General features: G+C 35.9%; 2 protein-coding genes and 1 pseudogene across 3 annotated transcripts; 2 read left to right on the top strand and 1 right to left on the bottom strand.

The window, feature by feature from the left end:
- Position 1: 1 nt before the first annotated feature.
- On the bottom strand, positions 2-1,145 carry LOC111293198 (uncharacterized). The gene has a single exon (XM_022885975.2). The coding sequence runs from the start codon at positions 1,048-1,050 to the stop codon at positions 718-720; it is 333 nt and encodes a 110-aa protein (XP_022741710.2). The 5' UTR covers positions 1,051-1,145; the 3' UTR covers positions 2-717.
- Positions 1,146-4,932: 3,787 nt separating this feature from the next.
- LOC111293231 (serine hydroxymethyltransferase, mitochondrial-like) lies at positions 4,933-9,017 on the top strand (annotated as a pseudogene). The gene is made up of 16 exons (XR_016345458.1): positions 4,933-5,112; positions 5,192-5,243; positions 5,359-5,445; positions 5,528-5,649; positions 5,738-5,814; positions 6,001-6,125; positions 6,439-6,531; positions 6,883-6,974; positions 7,088-7,285; positions 7,400-7,570; positions 7,819-7,896; positions 8,112-8,247; positions 8,312-8,422; positions 8,604-8,766; positions 8,888-8,913; positions 8,975-9,017. The product of XR_016345458.1 is annotated as a serine hydroxymethyltransferase, mitochondrial-like (transcript).
- Positions 9,018-9,271: 254 nt separating this feature from the next.
- On the top strand, positions 9,272-17,340 carry LOC111292357 (putative cytosolic oligopeptidase A). Its single transcript, XM_022884686.2, has 17 exons — positions 9,272-9,869; positions 10,160-10,327; positions 10,715-10,838; positions 11,187-11,263; positions 11,558-11,701; positions 11,826-12,056; positions 12,123-12,213; positions 12,699-12,820; positions 12,914-13,021; positions 13,114-13,359; positions 14,118-14,263; positions 14,803-14,920; positions 15,542-15,701; positions 15,825-15,856; positions 16,171-16,236; positions 16,662-16,733; positions 16,964-17,340. The coding sequence occupies exons 1-17, from the start codon at positions 9,438-9,440 to the stop codon at positions 17,042-17,044; spliced, it is 2,418 nt and encodes an 805-aa protein (XP_022740421.2). The 5' UTR covers positions 9,272-9,437; the 3' UTR covers positions 17,045-17,340.
- Positions 17,341-17,543: the final 203 nt, after the last annotated feature.

The raw sequence follows: 17,543 nt of genomic DNA on the forward strand, positions 1-17,543 counted from the left end.
ATTGCCGGCCAACTTGCACATCTCTACCCCACAATTTGCCTTCCGTGACCTTTCTTGACAGGTGAAGCTTGCTTTCGAGAAGGCATATTATAACTTTGATCAATGCCAATATATGGTAATGAGTCATGAGAATCCATTTCAACAAATTTGATTTCAGAAAAAATAAAACCAATCAACAAAAGAAATGAACATATACTTCCTTTTCCTTGCCATCTTGGTTATTTTGTAAAAAACTAAAGTTCTACATGCAACTGAGTGTCTGATGGCATTTGAAACTAAATTTTCTGCAATGTAAGCAGTTATGAATCACAGTTAATTAGTCTTTTCACGGAGGCTGAAAGGCTGTTTGCCAGATGAAAATTAAATCATTGGTGAATGGTGAAATGCTGAAAGCATTCCCTTGAAAAGAATCTGAAGATGAGAATTTAATTATGCAGATCAGAAGAACAAGAAGAGTCTTGCTTCTGTTGGTTTTCAGTCAGTCCTGGAACCTGAAAAATGCACCCCCGACGGCCCTGACAGATTCAATATGCCATCATCCTAAGTATAGATCCATTATTTCTAGGGGAAAAAGAGAAGGGGAAAAAAAAAAAAAAACCAACAACAACAGAACTGTGATTCAGCAGAAATGTGATTCTTGGAAACTTAATTGCAGGTCTTAATATATATATTACGACAAACAGGAAAACGAAAAACAGCACATAAATAAACACAGCATTACTCATGTACTTCCCATCTAACATCCTGAAACACTCGCCGGCAATGGCCAGATTCTTCATGATGACAACCCTCATCAAAATTCTGAGAATAGCTAACTGCATCATAGTGAAAAGAAAATGGCTTTGATCCATATATGCTATTCTTCCCATCCCTTAACAACCTCCTCAGCAGATTCCTCCATCTCCTCCTTCTCTTGTCACTGCTGCTGCAATAATGAATGCGTGAGTACTCCATTTCTTCATGCACAGGGAAGCATGATGGGGACATCATATAACACCCGGAAAAATAAGAGGATCGCCGGCGGCCGAGATCCCTCTCCATCTCAGACATTGGTTTTTCTTCTCTGCCCTACTAGCTAGATGATGTCATGTCTCTCATGTGATCGTATGTTTGAGAAGAGGACGTTGTGTCTTTTATAAGTATCAAGAATACCAGATCTATCCTTTTTTTTTGGCAGCAACTTAGTGGGCCATTAAGCCTGACTAAATTGGATTAGAAAAAATAGCAGGACAATAATCATGTGATTCCTGACAAATAAGTAGTGTAATATATATGTTTTTTTCACTACAATTCCCGAACTGATCCGATGTGATGAAAATGAACTTTGGATTCTCACAGGACCTGAACAAAATCAGTCAATTATATACAAGATTATCTGTTTGAACTTAGATATCAAAGGATTTGAAATTGTTCTAATTGCTCAGCTGATTTTGAGCGAATAATTGCAAGGAAATTACAAAAATTAAAGCTAATAACAGCAAAACAACAGACAACAATATTTTCATTCACTCACAACTGACAGATAAGATTGTGTTGTTTCAAACCCAAATCAATAGTATAGACCAAAAAAAAAAAAACCTCCATCTAGGTTATACTAATGTCAAAATTCTCTTGCATTCTTTTCCTTTCCATATTAAAACTTGAATTTCCAAATATTACCTTTCTTAAAGCATATGTATTAAATTCCTGAATATATGGCAATGGCATCCTTGAAACAGAAAGATAGGGATATATATTGTTTGTTTTATACTTTATTATTGACCACAATATACTCTATAGAATCCAAATGCAAACAAAACAGTGAAAAGAGTAAAATTTTGCATTCGAACGTTTGACACAATAATTAGTGCATTATCTCTTTTTTGCCTTGGCAATTCCAGAATTAATGTTTTCCTTTAAAACAATTTAAATATTTTTAGCCAGAATGGCAAAAGTTGATACCTTGTTGGTGTCCGTTGAACATGTAATTAATAGTATTTTGGTTTGGTACATATAAAAGTTATAAGGAAATTACAATTAACCTGTCACTTTGTTAGTTGAGAAGCATTGGTCATCAAACAACTTCAAAGCTTTAATCATGATAACATCGACTTTCTTTTAATATATGATGGGTAAGCACATTAACTTGTGAAGAAATGCTTGTGAATGTCTTCATTTTCATGAAATAAAACACTTAAAGAATCTTAATCAAACGGTATTGACTGATTTGAACAACTTGGTTTGCTATTTCTTAAGTAAGATTAATGGAGGTAGTTGTGAAAAGAGTGTGTTTGACGCCTTAATTTATATGCTTAAAGATTCTGGTAAGGATGCAGAATTACATTCTATTCAAATAAACAAAAGCTATGTTGATACCCAAATTTTAAAAACCTATATTTCATGTTGGATGTACATGAATTATTGTTTTAAATTGAACAGTGAGTTGATGATTATATATAAAGCAAATCTACAAAATTGTGTAAAAAGTATTTAAAACCAAAACATATTTTCTACGAACTTTAACTTTCCCACTCTATTTATGTCTTCAAAACATATAGGTGAAAATGCTTTGAGGCATTGGTTGGTTCTGAAATGGTGGTGGAAAATGGCATCATTCCACTCACTTTACTGACAAAAACTGATTTTTCTGATCAATATGATGAGGAACAAAATTCAACATTTTCCATAATTCAAGAGTAGGGTAATGATCATTTCAACTACTCATCTTCATGTCACTTCAAGCAGTTGTAAATTTAGTTTCGGGACAAAAATTTACAAGTTTTTTAAGTAAAAAAAAAAAAAAAAAAGGTGATTGAATCTGTTATAGATATTATGGGAGACAGCTTTGAGTGTTCTTGAAGCATCACTGAACCAGTATTGTGACCTTGGTTTTCAATTTCTGTCCATTCTGATTTTGGTCAATAATTCCCGTTGTGAATCAAGCAATAATACTGCAGAAAGATAAGCTTAAGGTGAAGCACAGTTTGGCCCATTCACAGCTTTGTCTTACAGTTGCAGGTGATATATATTCTCTTTCTATTTATGTCTCCAATCTACCCTCCATTTATCATTTATCAGTTCACTGTTATTGCATGAAATTCATTATACCAATGTAGGATGTAATGTGCAGCTTTAATCACACTGGATTACCTGCTCTGCAAATGTTTAATTTGAACATATACGGGATTGTGGAAATGGCTTGATCAGGGAAAATATATATAGGAAGAATCAATAAAAGAGAAATGAGCTTTAAGTCCATGGTTGAACGAAAACAAACCAAATGAGACTGGACTCAAGAACACTATGCAAGCTGTTTTTTTAAAAAACATTTCGGTGTAAGACAGCAAATCACCTTACGAAAGCATTAGAACACCACTTGAAACTCATGTGGTCAGGATCAGGGACCCCATGTGGAGAAACTGAAGTATGTCTTGGACCCAAGACAAGGAGTTTTCACAGGTTGATGAGAAAGGATGGAGCTGGACAAAGATGGTGGGTGCACATGGACCGAAATAATGGATTTGACCCTGTTTACTGTATACTGTAAGCCTGTTTTTCTGCTTCAGTAACGTGGCAGGGCGGATGTGGGGTTGAACGGTTGATTTGATTCTTCAGACAAATAAGTTTTTTACCTCCTTCTTGTCATCATAATTAGTGTTTTATGTACTTGTTAAGCAGCCTGGCTTGGCTTCAGATATAAAGAGTAAGGCCCCGTTTGATTGGGGGACAAACACTGCCGTGTAGCTGGCTATATGCCCAACTCTTTTGACCTCATTACAAACGATGAAGGCCAGTAGGCCATCACGATTTTTCGAAATTGTGGTGACTTTAAAATATTTTGATAAAATTTCTTGAAAAGCTAAAACAGCTCAGAGTATATAGCTGTTAATCACAAGGTTCGAGGTTTAAGTTTCATTTTAGTAAAATAAATATTTTTCCTACAACTACAACCCAGCTTAAGCTCCAATGTCTGGGTTATTGTCCATTTCGAAGGCAAATGTTTAGGTTAGTGTATTTTTTTCCTACGACTACAACCCAGCTTAAGCTCCAATGTCTTGGTAATTGTCCATTTCAAAGGCAAATGTTTGGGCTAGTGTTTTGTGGCCAAGGTCCCAGGCGGCCGGCCCAGTAACAAAGCTATAAAACCTTGGAAAAATGACAGATGAGTTTTAGAGGAAAAGTACAGAGCTTTGGTGGCAAAATCTGTTTCTTAAAAATCAAAATGCATTGAGATGTTGCTATCAGCTGATATCTAAGAGGTTTTAATTTTTGTGGCTAAGAAATGCAGAGTTTTGGATAGGACCTTCCCGGCTTAGATTTTTTCACATCACGCATTTCTTACATTCAGTTGCCCTTTTCTTCATTTATATTAAACATTTTTTATTTTATTAAATTCATATATGATTTTATAAAAATTTTAAATTATTATATTTTTATATTATATCATCATATTATATTTAAAATTATCATATTTAATATAAACTACTTCAACATATGCGAACAAACATTGTTGATCACGCAAACAAAGAAAAAATATAAATTTAAAATTTAATATAATTTATTTATATAATCCGGAGATGATATTCAATATATATAAGATTAAATTTTAACGTTTATAATTTTTTTTTATTCTCGTATTATAATCTCTTTTATAAAAAGAAAAAACCAAAATTTTGTAAATTAAAATAATATAAAAACAACTTATAACCAACCTCAAAATTTTATTTTAGTTTAAAAAAAATTCAAATGCAAGGCAGCAGTCGATGCCAAGACAAAAAGGAGTCCATACTAAGTGGGAGCCACCAACGGTTCGAAAGGTGGTCGTTACTCGTTAGAGGTACAGAGGATGTTCGCTGTGAGGAAAGGGTCTGAGAATGTGAAGTAAGATGAAATCAAGGAAAATGACTTGGAACCCACGAAGATAAAAAATTGGCTTCCAACCACCAAAAGCTCGCCCTCACCCAATGCCACAAACAAAACCTTAGCAAACATCCCATTATTCCCATACTAACAAACTTCAGCGCACCAAAAAAAAGCAAAGAAAATGGCAATGGCAATGGCGCTTCGACGACTCTCCTCTTCCATGGACAAGCCTTTCCGTCCTCTCTGCAATGCCACCTCCCTCTATTACATGATTTCTTCTTTTCGTTCTCTTTCGTTTCTTCTTCTAAAATTTTATAATCATTTGTTTGTTTTGTCTTTTGTGGGTGCAGTCGTCTTTGCCAAATGAAGCTGTGTATGATAAGGAGAAACCTGGCGTTACTGTAAAGCTCCATTTTTTTTTTCTTTCAGTTTATTTATTTTAGATTGAAAATCCATTTTTCCTTTTTTGTGTTTGAATTCTTCCTTTAAAAAAATTGTTCTCGTCTTTCTATGCAGTGGCCCAAGCAACTGAATGCTCCACTCGAAGCCGTTGATCCTGAAATTGCTGACATCATCGAACTTGAAAAAGCTCGCCAATGGAAGGTATCTCTATTACTCTATATCCAACTTCAGCAAATTTAGGAAAAAAAAATCATTTCCTTCACATTTATATCATGTTTTAAAGGGACTTGAACTCATTCCTTCGGAGAACTTCACTTCGGTGTCGGTGATGCAAGCTGTTGGATCTATCATGACCAACAAGTACAGTGAAGGGTACCCGAGTGCAAGATATTATGGAGGGAATGAGTATCTTTTTTGGGTTTTTGATTTGACCAGAATCAGTAAATTCGTGTTGTATTCAGATGCTTGAGTGGTTTTAACTTTCATCTTTTAGGTACGTCGACATGGCAGAGTCGTTGTGTCAGGAGCGTGCTCTAGAGGCATTCAGGTTGGATCCTGAAAAATGGGGAGGTAAGGGATACGTTTAATTTGATTATGGGAAGAGAATTCAAAGTAATAGTTACTTGTTGGGTGGATAACCTAACTAGAATTTTACTGATTTAGTTACTTGTGGATGCTTGAAGAAGATAGTATATGCATGTTTTCTTTTCATTTCTGACACTCTTTGTATGCTTATCATGCACTGTTGCATGGCAGTGAATGTGCAGCCCCTTTCTGGTTCTCCAGCCAATTTTCAAGTTTACACTGCACTATTAAAGCCTCATGACAGAATCATGGCACTTGATCTGCCTCATGGTGGGCATCTCTCTCATGGTTATCAGGTACTTCAAAATTCCATAGCTAATTTTGTTGCAGTGACTTGTCCTTACTTGCTGGCAATAATTAACTGCACTATGACTTTGCAATCAAGTTTTATGCTAGACTGCTAAATATTATTGTCTTCGAACATCAGACCGATGCCTCAGCAATTGCTGGAGTGTTGTAGTTATTGCCAATGGATCCACATCTCTAAATTATGATGTTTAAGTGGATTTAAATTACTGAATTAAACAGTTTCTTAGCAGCTCTTCTTATTTGTAAATTATTTTCTTCTTGCGGATTGATGCTTACATGGTTTCATTTGTGGTTGCATAGACGGACACCAAAAAGATATCTGCTGTGTCTATATTTTTCGAGACAATGCCATATAGATTGAATGAGAGCACTGGCTATATTGACTATGACCAGGTATTTTATCAGTTTTAATATTGAGATAGCTTCTTAGTTTTTCTTTCATTACTTCTCGTTCAAAACGTAATAAAATCTTCCTAGATTGCAACTCATTTTTTGTTTAAAGTAATCTGTCCTCCCCAGTTAGGGAACACATTCTGCCAGCTAGCTGACACATATCAATTTTTGTATTGCTTTTAATTAATCGAAGATGTCCCGTGTAGTTTTGGTCTAGTTGTGCTGCTTTTGTAGTTTTGATTTTATCAGATTCCCCTCAATCATGGTGGGATGCTTTTGTAGTTTTGGTTTTATCAGATTCCCCTCAATCATAGTAGGAGATTTTCTTGACATCAAAGTTTTTAATTGCAGTTGGAGAAGAGTGCAACGTTTACAGGCCAAAATTAATTGTTGCTGGTGCTAGTGCTTATGCACGTCTATATGATTATGCACGTATTAGAAAGGTAATCTTCTCTAGATTTATCTTGAGCTATACTGATAAGATTGTCAAATTGCCATACATCAAAGTTCGATATTTTGACCCTGTTGGATGTCGTATTTGTTATGTATTAACCAGGTTTGTGACAAGCAAAAAGCAATAATGTTGGCAGACATGGCACACATCAGTGGTTTGGTTGCAGCTGGTGTCATCCCTTCACCTTTCGAGTATGCTGATGTTGTAACCACCACAACTCACAAGTCACTTCGTGGGCCTCGTGGAGCCATGATTTTCTTCAGAAAAGGAGTGAAAGAGATTAACAAACAAGGGAAAGAGGTTAGCAGATGAAAGTAAAGTTTACCTTTTTATAATATTTAGGTAATTTTTTGCTCTATGCTATTTTGAAATGGAGGTGGAACAAAAATTTAGACTAGTGATTTTTTCGTGCAGGTTTTGTATGATTATGAAGACAAAATCAATCAAGCTGTCTTTCCGGGACTTCAAGGTGGCCCGCACAACCACACAATTACTGGTCTAGCAGTTGCACTGAAACAGGCAACCACACCAGAGTATAAAGCCTATCAAGAGCAAGCTCTCAGTAATTGCTCTAAGTTCGCACAGGTATCATATGCAAGATGTAGCAGAACTTATTCTGAAACATGGAAACATCCCTTTTCCCATCTACTTATGGAGAAATTTTTTTTTTCAGTTTCCTGAAGTTATTCTTTTTCATACAATGAAAAAGAATGAACCATGTACGCCAAGAGTCATCCTTAAGGATGTGTTAGAGAAGTCTAAACAATAAATACATGTGATGCTCTCTTCTTAAATGCAATTGTTTTAACCGCAAAAATCTCCCAAATTTTCAGACTTTGGCTGCAAAGGGATACGAACTTGTTTCTGGTGGAACAGAGAACCATCTAGTTTTGGTTAATCAGAAAAACAAGGTAAAAGATAGACATTTTCTATCCTCTATCTACTTGGAGAAATTAATAAATCTGGTTTAAAGTTCTCGTACCTTGCTTCCTGCTTGTGCTTTATCTCCAGACTGCAAGTTTAAATTTGCTACTCTGTTGAATTTTGATACAAGAAATTCTCTTTACTAGTAGAGATGCTGGCTTCATGAAATGAACCATACCATGAAGGCTAGGATGAAACTAAGCTTTTTATAGCATCTTTTCTACACGGCATTGATGGCTCAAGGGTTGAAAAGGTGCTGGAAGCAGTTCATATTGCAGCAAACAAAAACACTGTACCTGGAGATGTGTCTGCTATGGTTCCTGGTGGTATCAGGATGGGTAAATTCGTAATCTTCATGCTCACATGACTAAACTTGTTCTGACAAGTTCAATAACACTTCAGGAACCCCCGCTCTTACCTCCAGGGGATTTGTTGAGGGGGACTTGGTTAAAGTCGCAGAATACTTTGATTCTGCTGTGAACTTGGCAGTGAAAATCAAGGCTGAAACAAAAGGTTTTTGCAAGCATTTATTCCTCTAGTTTTATTCTTCCGGACTAACTTTTACTCGTCTGACCATCATTTATATTTGCTCTATAATTTGGGTTAATAATACATATAGTTCTAGCTCCTCAGTACTTCATCCGACAACTTCTGTTGCTTGAACATTATACTGACTTGTGGCTGCAAAAACCAGGGACAAAGTTGAAAGATTTCGTGGCCACTCTGTAGTCTGCTCACTTCCAATCCGACATTGCAAAACTCCGCCGCAATGTTGAGGATTATGCAAAGCAATTCCCCACAATTGGATTTGAAAAACCATGAAGTACAAGAACAGAGAAACAAACCTTGTCTGCGAGGTATATGATTAACTTCAACAAGCTAACTCATCTCTTCTACTAAGGTGAATTAATTAGTTGACATCTAAAACCCATTTATGTTCTTCCCCATTTGTAAAAAAACTGTTCCCATGAATTTTAGGTTTTCCATATTTGCAACAAACCATGGTATTCTGTTTCTGTTCTTGTTGTCATGTTTTTTTGCTGACTATTCATCTGCTCGGAGCAGTTGTGCATGTGCCAGCATGAGTTTTTCCACTGGTGGAGGCTAAGGATGAATTAATAGCTATTATGGGTATTACATACATACATACTTAATCGACGCTTTGAAGCAATGAACCTGCATTGAGATCAAAAGTAGTTCTTGTTACTGCCTAGAATTGTATTCATATGTTTGAAGGACTGAAGACAGCCAAAATGGTATCAGAAACAACAGGAACAAAACATAACTAATGATACGTGTTTTAGATATGATCTTCTGATTTTTTAAGAAATGATATAGGAACTAGGTACAAGCTTCTATGGATCCCTCGTTAAATCTGCTACAACTGGAAAGTTCAGTAACGAGTATATGATAACCAATTATACTTTACACGTGGCAAACCAAACATAATAAAAAATCTTGGTCTCATCCCAAAAGTATCTTCCTCTAATCCAAGCAAAAGGGAAAAAACAGAATCAAAAGGTGAAAAATGAGAATTACGCGACACTATCCAAACGGGGTCCTATTGAAGACAACCTTAGTTGTAGTCAACATGCTCATGGCTACGTCACGCTTCTCTCTCTCCCGCTCCATCCATCCAATCCTAAAACGCTCCCCTTTTTCTTCTTCTTCTTATCCCCATTTTACCTCCAAGCATTTGCTTAAATCCCACCCTTGTCCTCTCTGGTCTTCATCTTTCTCCTTCTGCCTCCAGACTTTTCACCGCTCAACTTCTCCTTCTCTCTCTTCCTCTTCGTTTTCTTCTTGCTCTTCTCTCTCTCCTCCTTCAATGGCTTCTTCTGCGTCTGTTGATGAGAACATTGAGTCCAATCCTCTCTTGCAAGATTTTGACTTTCCACCTTTTGATGTTGTTGAAGCTAATCATGTCAGGCCTGGGATTCGTGCCTTGTTGAAGAAACTCGTATGTTCTTTTGATCTTTTGGGCTGTTTTTATTTCTGGGTTTTGTTTTGTTTTTTTTTTCCCTTGTTCTAGTGTTCAATATTGGGTTTTTCTTTTTTGGATCACTCGCTGATTTTGGGTCTTGTTTGAGTTTCAAAATTTTGGTTGCCATGGTGTTTTATTTTTTGGGTTTTGGAGGGTTTCAAGATATTATTGCGTATTTGAAACTATTGACACTTTGTGATGTTCTGGTATCTAGGGTTTCTGGAGTTTGTATGTTTGATTTTAATATATTTTTGTTGGTTGAGTAGGAGAGTGATTTGGATGAATTGGAGAAGGCATTGGAGCCTTCATGGCCAAAGTTGGTGGAGCCATTGGAAAAGATTGTTGATCGGTTGACTGTTGTGTGGGGAATGGTTAATCATCTTAAGTCTGTTAAAGATACATCTGAGCTCCGTGCTGCCATTGAAGAAGTCCAGGTACATTTTTGTTGTCATTATGTTGTCTATTTTCAGACAGTCAAATATATAACAATATAACATACAATATGTATATCTATCTTTTGGACATCTAATATCTATCTCCTCTTGTCTCAGATGAAATCATGAATTCTTAGTTTATAATTTAGGCATAAATCATAGTTCATGCCACATGATATACTGGGAATTTACTTAAATTTCTTTCCTTTCTATTGATTGAGTCAGGATTGTTGGTTTTCCTATTTGTTTTGGAGCAATTTGGTTTGGCAGTCATGTTCAAGTCCATCTTATTGTTTCTAGAGCTTAATTAGATATGCAGTGGCACGTTACTCGGAGTCTCTTTATTATAAACTTTTTGACCTTACTATATTAAGCTTTTCTTTACAGCCTGAAAAAGTAAAGTTTGAACTAAGATTGGGACAAAGTAAACCCATCTACAATGCATTCCAGGCCATTCGAGAATCTCCTGATTGGTTGTCACTAAGTGAAGCTCGCAAACGTATTGTAGAAAGTAAGTATCTTTATTCGTTTATCTATATATATAATAAAATAGGGAGTTGTTGTTTCATTTTCATTTCAGTGCCTTAATTCAATGCTAGAACCTCAAACTTAATTTGGTTATTAGATGTTGGTCAATCCTTACAGCAAAGTCTAATAGTTTACTTGCTACAACAGACAAGAAGATGAAACTCCTGAAAAAGGAAAGGAAAACAAAAAAGAGAAACTTAAAATTTAGTGAGGCTGCATGTAGATATTGAAGATATAAAATTGATATCAGGATGACGTGCTTTTTCCATTCCTTTTAGTTTCTATGAGTGTATGACCTGATAACTCTTTTTATTCTGTTGTATGTGTGCAGCCCAGATAAAGGAAGCTGTTCTTAAAGGTGTTTCTCTTGAAGATGATAAAAGAGAACAGTTTAACAAAATTGAACAGGTTTGATAATATTACTTGTGAAGTTAAAGTAACATAAATTTACTAGATGTCATACTACTGGGCCATTCTATCTTTCGAAGTCAAATTAGTAAAATGAGGAGAAATTAATTAACACAAGTTTCATTTGAAGTTCTTGGCATACGGTTTCTAAACTTTCATTCCTATCTTCTATGGATATTTTTCCTATAAAGTATAGCAAGTATGGAAATCTGAAAATAACCATATAGTGATATAAATATTATGCTCAATCTTGTCATGTTCATTCCTTACTATTTACTATGAGCTAATTTGCAGGAGCTGGAGAGGCTGTCTCAGAAATTTAGCGAGAATGTTTTGGATGCCACAAAGAAGTTTGAAAAGCTGATAACAGATAAGAAAGAAATTGACGGTTTGCCTGCGACTGCTCTTGGGTTAGCTGCCCAAACAGCAGTTTCTAAGGTTTTCTTTTAAAAAATTCAGCATATGTTTGCATTTATTTATGATTTCTCATTGTCAAGCCTAGTGCACTTTACTTTGTGTTTTTTGGCCATGTGATATATGTTATCTTTTGGTTCCCACCTAGGGGCATGAAAATGCAACTGCTGAGAATGGGCCATGGGTAATTACATTGGATGCTCCAAGTTTTATTTCTGTTATGCAACATGCTCGTAACCGTGCTTTGCGTGAGGAAGTCTACCGTGCTTATGTAACTCGGGCATCAAGTGGTGACTTGGATAATACACCAATCATCAATCAGATATTGAAGCTTCGTTTGGAAAAGGCTAAGCTTCTCAATTACAATAACTATGCTGAGGTATGAATCCAGAGCATCTACAAGAATGCATCCTTTTCATTGGCTGACCAAAGCATATTTGATCAGGTAAGCATGGCAACCAAAATGGCTACTGTTGATCAAGCTGAAGAACTTTTAGAAAAGCTTCGGAGTGCTTCCTGGAATGCTGCTGTCCAAGGTATTGTGCTAGATATAGTTTCTTAGTGGGTACAAAAGATTACAGTCTTTTGATCTGTAATTTATCATGTGAAACCTTCTCCTTAGAACTTGTTATGTATGATATTTTTTATTCTTGATATCTGAAAATTCAATTTTAACTTGCAAACACTGTTTTGTTGTTAGGAACACATTAATAAACTAGCTTGTTTTAAATGAAACACTGCTCACTGCAATTAATTTTTGTGTCAATTGTATTACTTGCTATCTGATTTGACCATGCATAAATTCACCTTGATGCTGTGCACAAGTTTAAGGCATTCTCAGAAAGGTTGCTTTTTCTTTGATGCAATTTGAGAACATGATTTTCCCCAAGCTCACTATGTCTTGCTTTCCTCTTTCTCTTAAACATATCCTGTCCAATATTTTCATTCTTAATGCAAGCTTTTCTATACAAAGATACATGGGAAGAAATTTTAAGCATATGATCCTTTCTGGTCCTTGCAGATGTTGAAGACCTAAAAAGTTACTCTAAAAGCCAAGGTGCATCAGAAGCTGATAATTTGAGCCATTGGGACATCAACTTCTGGAGTGAGAGGCTTCGTGAGTCGAAATACAACATCAATGAGGTTGACTCTCTCTCTCTGTTTGCTAATTAAATCATAACTTCAAGACCTCAGTTTTATGTGAAGAAAATCTTTCCTGATGCAAAAATTGTACAGGAAGAACTCCGGCCATATTTCTCATTTTCAAAGGTTATGGATGGCCTTTTCAACCTTGCTAGGACACTTTTTGGGATTGATATTGAGCCGGCTGACGGTCTAGCTCCTGTAAGTATTTCCTTGGTTCATCTACACTTTTCTTCACTGCCTATTAGATAGAATATTAATTTTACATCCTACTAATTTTTATTGTTTTAAAGGTTTGGAACAAAGAAGTTAGGTTCTACCGTGTCAAAGATTCTTCAGGTAGTCCAATTGCCTATTTCTATTTTGATCCATACTCTCGTCCATCAGAGAAAAGGGAAGGTGCATGGATGGATGAGGTTGTTTCTCGAAGTCGTGTACTGTCACGTAATGGTACCACAGCAAGGTTGCCTGTTGCCCACATGGTGTGCAATCAAACACCACCCTTCGGGGACAAGCCAAGCCTCATGACATTCCGTGAAGTAAGTTGAAGACATTGGTTTAAGCATAATGCTAATGCTTATAAAATCTTGTATTCTCAATGATTGGAACTGGAAGCTAAGGTAACAACAGGGAGCAACCAGGTCCGGAAACCTAGAGTTTTTAACCATCTGGAACCTTTCCCTATTCCTTTCCATCCCTGGTAGTGCTTCTGATCTTATCCCCAAAAACTAACATTTCGAGCCACCTAAGCACTGTGCTTTCATATTAATATTATCAGTTAAAGCAGCCTCATATGAAGTTGCTCTTAGTCACATTTAAGCTAAAAGTACCGGTATGATACTCCTTGATCAAATTTGATCATAGCTCATACTTTTTAAGTGTAAGCATATTTAAACAGAATGCTTTTTCAAAAGGCATGATGCATAAGTGATTATCGTTTAGAATTTATTAGATTAAAAAGCATAGCTCTAGTACATGCTTTTGAATAAAAACCCATAATAGGAACATGCATCGGTGTGCTAGACTGCCTGGTTCTAAAAGAGCCTAATCTCCAATAATATTTTTGTTTAACTCAGGCCAGATGCTGGCTGAGAGGATGAACATTTGTATGTTTGTCTGATCTTGGATCTTGCTTCCAGAGATTTTGGCTTTATTCTATCTTATGGTGTTTGCATTTGTGATTTCGTGGAATAAGATAGGATATACTTTTATCCTGATATGTTTCACTGAAACTTCTGGATTTTCAAAGTGGCTGCTATAAATTTCCCCTGTAGACTGATGGTATTTCATTTTTCAGGTTGAGACCATCTTCCATGAATTTGGCCATGCACTTCAGCATATGCTAACCAAGCAAGACGAGGGTCTAGTTGCTGGCATTCGTGGGATTGAGTGGGATGCTGTTGAGTTGCCCTCTCAATTCATGGAAAATTGGTGTTACCACAGGTTAATATCTCCGACAACCAAAATCTATATCTTTTTGATTCAGACTAGAGGATACAATTCCTTTTTGTTGCTAAAAGAAATAAAATCGGATGTACATGCATGTAGAAAATATGCAAACAAGGCCCTATGGCTTAGTAGTGCAGCCCCTATATTTATTGTATATTATATGGCTTCTTGTTTGTGGTTTCTGGCTTTATGCAGCTCTTTAATGTTTTTACTATGTTTGTGGTTAATCATATTGCATTGGATCATAATATTATGATGTGACAATGGGTTAGGAGAAGACATGTCTATTTGACTCTCATGACTGTGAAGATTGAGGTTATTTGATCTTTTTGTTCTCATTATTTTGTGGCCTGCAGGCAGAATCATGGACAAACTTCAAAATTTTCTGCATTCTCTAATTAGTTTGTCTGAATATATTTTCCATCTCCTCATGTTTGAATATTACCATTATTATCATGTGTATTTCATTTTTCAAATCAATTATAACTTTCATTAAGTAGTTTTTTATTTAAATTGTCTTTTGTTTGCTTCAGAGATACATTAATGAGCATTGCAAAGCATTATGAAACAGGGGAGAGTCTCCCTGAAGAGGTATATTTGAGGCTTCTTGCTGCAAGGACTTTCCGTGCTGGTTCTCTAAGTCTTCGTCAGGTTAGTTGAACTTGTTCCACCCTTCTCTCACTTTTGGGGTATGTATTTCTGCAGAAACAATGTGTTTCCTGAGGATTTCTTTTGGTGAAATATAAGCCTACCCCTTAATATATGAAGGGTACCTTGTGAGGGCTCCGTAGCTCCATACCTACATGTTCCCTCCTCTGTCCTTTTCTTCCTCTTTTTGTCCTTTTTGCTTACCTATCTCTTCCTCCAACTCTAGTATCAAGTATTGAACATTATAGCGACAGTTCTAGCTTGTAGCTGGCTGTAGAAAAAAAAAAAAAAGATCTATTTTGGAATGATAATGGAAAATCTTGTTCGGACACCATCCATGTTTTTAAGATTAAAGAAGGTATTTCTTGTTTATGAAAAGCTCATAGACTGTGACAGAAATGTGTGGTGTAAAATGATTTTAATGGACATCAGCTGTAACTTTCATAATATGTTTAAACCATCTTGTGTGTCTCTATGTCTGTTTCTTGAAAACTCCATAATTCTGTATGTTGTCTTGTTCTGATGATAGGTGATTGTAATTTTTGAGTGAGTGGGTTACTGTTTGCTCTAGTATTTCAATTTTGAATGCTTGATAGATCATTTCTAACTGTTTTCCTTCTCCAGCTTCGATTTGCTTGCGTAGATTTGGAGCTACATACAAAATATATACCAGATGGGTCAGAATCTGTTTATGATGTTGATCAGAGAGTTTCCAGAAAAACACAAGTGATCCCCCCATTGTCAGAAGATAGGTTCCTTTGTGGTTTCAACCATATATTTGCAGGTTTGCTCCCTTTTTTTTCCATCTCCTCTTCTCTGGTCTTCCCCCATATGTACTTTTTACTACTATTTTGGTGCAAACTTCACCTAGGACATTTTTTAATTTGTTGATTTTTGTGGATATCAGGCGGATATGCTGCTGGATACTATAGTTACAAGGTATATTTTATCTTTTATCTTTTATCTAGGCTATTTCTTAGAAAACTACTGCAGAAATATGTTTGAAATGTTTGTGGGTGGAACCAGCTACATTGGCAATCTGAGAGACCTCTGAGAGACCGTGTGAATAACTTATGATCTTTCTCCCTCTCCTTTTCCTCATTTTCTCTCTGCAGCCTACTTTTGCAGCCTAGCTTGTATCCTGTGATCTTTTTATGAACTGTGGGCATGATTTGTATCCTTGTTTTTCCTTTTCTTTCCTTTTCCTTTGCCCTCGGCTATGCAATCTAAAATCCGAAATGCATATTTTGCAGTGGGCAGAAGTATTGTCTGCAGATGCTTTCTCAGCATTTGAGGATGCTGGATTGGAAGACAGCAAGGTATGGTGGTTGGAAAAGCTGTTCAGGATTGGTTTTTACTATCTTTCGTTCTCTTATGTTTTTTTCCTGTTATATTGTATACATCAAGTAAAACCACCAAGTCAATTTCACCCCCTCCTCCCTCTTTCCCTTCTTTGTGCTTTGTGTAAATCTTACCAAGTTTTATGGCTGTGCCTACAATTGGTGAGCCATGGCTCCTAATAAAAGATTCAACAAAATGTTCACTTGCACTATATATGCACAACATGGTCATTACATGCAATTCCTCATTTAGACTGCTGATTGTGTTGCATACAGTGCTTCTTCTGTGTTTCCCTTCGAGTCAAAGCTTGCTAAAACAAATTTTTGATCCTGTTATTTTTAATGGTCTTTTTTTTTTTTAAAAGAAAATCGATGATCCATTTTGGCTAATTGTATTCCAACAGGCTGTTAAAGAAACTGGCCACAGGTTCCGAGAGACCATTCTTGCTCTGGGAGGTGGAAAAGCACCATTAGAGGTCAGTAATTGTACATTGACATTCCTATTTGTGAAAATTTTTAATTATATTTTCTTTTTGTTTCCCTTTCTCAGCAACTTTTCAATAAGAGAAACACCCTTTATGTTTTGTATCTTTAGCTTCTCATCAATTCAACATTAAGGTGTTTGTTAGACACTGAGATTTGTAACGTAGAGACTAGAGTGCTTCCATTGAATCTTCTTAATATAAGATGATGTACTTGCATCCAGGTCTTTGTCGAGTTCCGTGGACGCGAACCTTCACCAGAGGCGTTGCTGAGGCACAATGGATTGTTAGCAGTCACAGCCTGAGCGTCAGCTGTTCTTCAGTTGCCATTTGCAGTTATAAAAGAGACATGCAAAGCAAGTTTTCTAGGTCATTTAGGTTTCTGTTATACAACACTTTTGTGTTTAATTCAGCTCGTCAAACCATTTTTTTCTAGTCACAAAAGGAAAACACAACCCCTCCAAGTTTTTTAATCTGGAATTTTCTTTGGAGTTGATCTCTTCTGGTGAAATATTTTCAGATTCTGCCTCTCTTATCTGTTTATGATAATTTGTTCACTTTTATAGCAAAATAATAAAAAAAAAAAGTGTTGGTAAATGCACCCCATCCTTTTCTCTTCGTACTCTAGGTGTTTTTCTTTTTTTTTTTTTGTGTGAATGAAATTATTTAATAATTTTTCTCTGTCAAACAAGTTATCGGAAAGTCTTAAAGGTGTCAAAATATTCAGAAAATTTTTAAAGGTTTTGAAAATTTATTTCTGGAAGCGTTGAATCGTATCAAAATAGTTTAACATGAAATCATGTG

Source organism: Durio zibethinus, chromosome 10 (assembly GCF_047325235.1).
Source record: "Durio zibethinus cultivar Kanyao isolate XHJ-2024 chromosome 10, ASM4732523v1, whole genome shotgun sequence".
In the NCBI taxonomy this organism is placed as follows: Eukaryota; Viridiplantae; Streptophyta; class Magnoliopsida; order Malvales; family Malvaceae; genus Durio; species Durio zibethinus.

Excerpts from the sequence above, each read along its gene's own strand:
- LOC111293198 (XM_022885975.2), bottom strand. The coding sequence starts at position 1,050 with ATGTCTGAGATGGAGAGGGATCTCGGCCGCCGGCGATCCTCTTATTTT.
- LOC111292357 (XM_022884686.2), top strand. The coding sequence starts at position 9,438 with ATGAGAATTACGCGACACTATCCAAACGGGGTCCTATTGAAGACAACC. Across the intron at positions 10,328-10,714 it reads CTGCCATTGAAGAAGTCCAG|CCTGAAAAAGTAAAGTTTGA; the intron begins GTACATTTTTGT and ends TTTTCTTTACAG. Across the intron at positions 10,839-11,186 it reads TCGCAAACGTATTGTAGAAA|CCCAGATAAAGGAAGCTGTT; the intron begins GTAAGTATCTTT and ends GTATGTGTGCAG.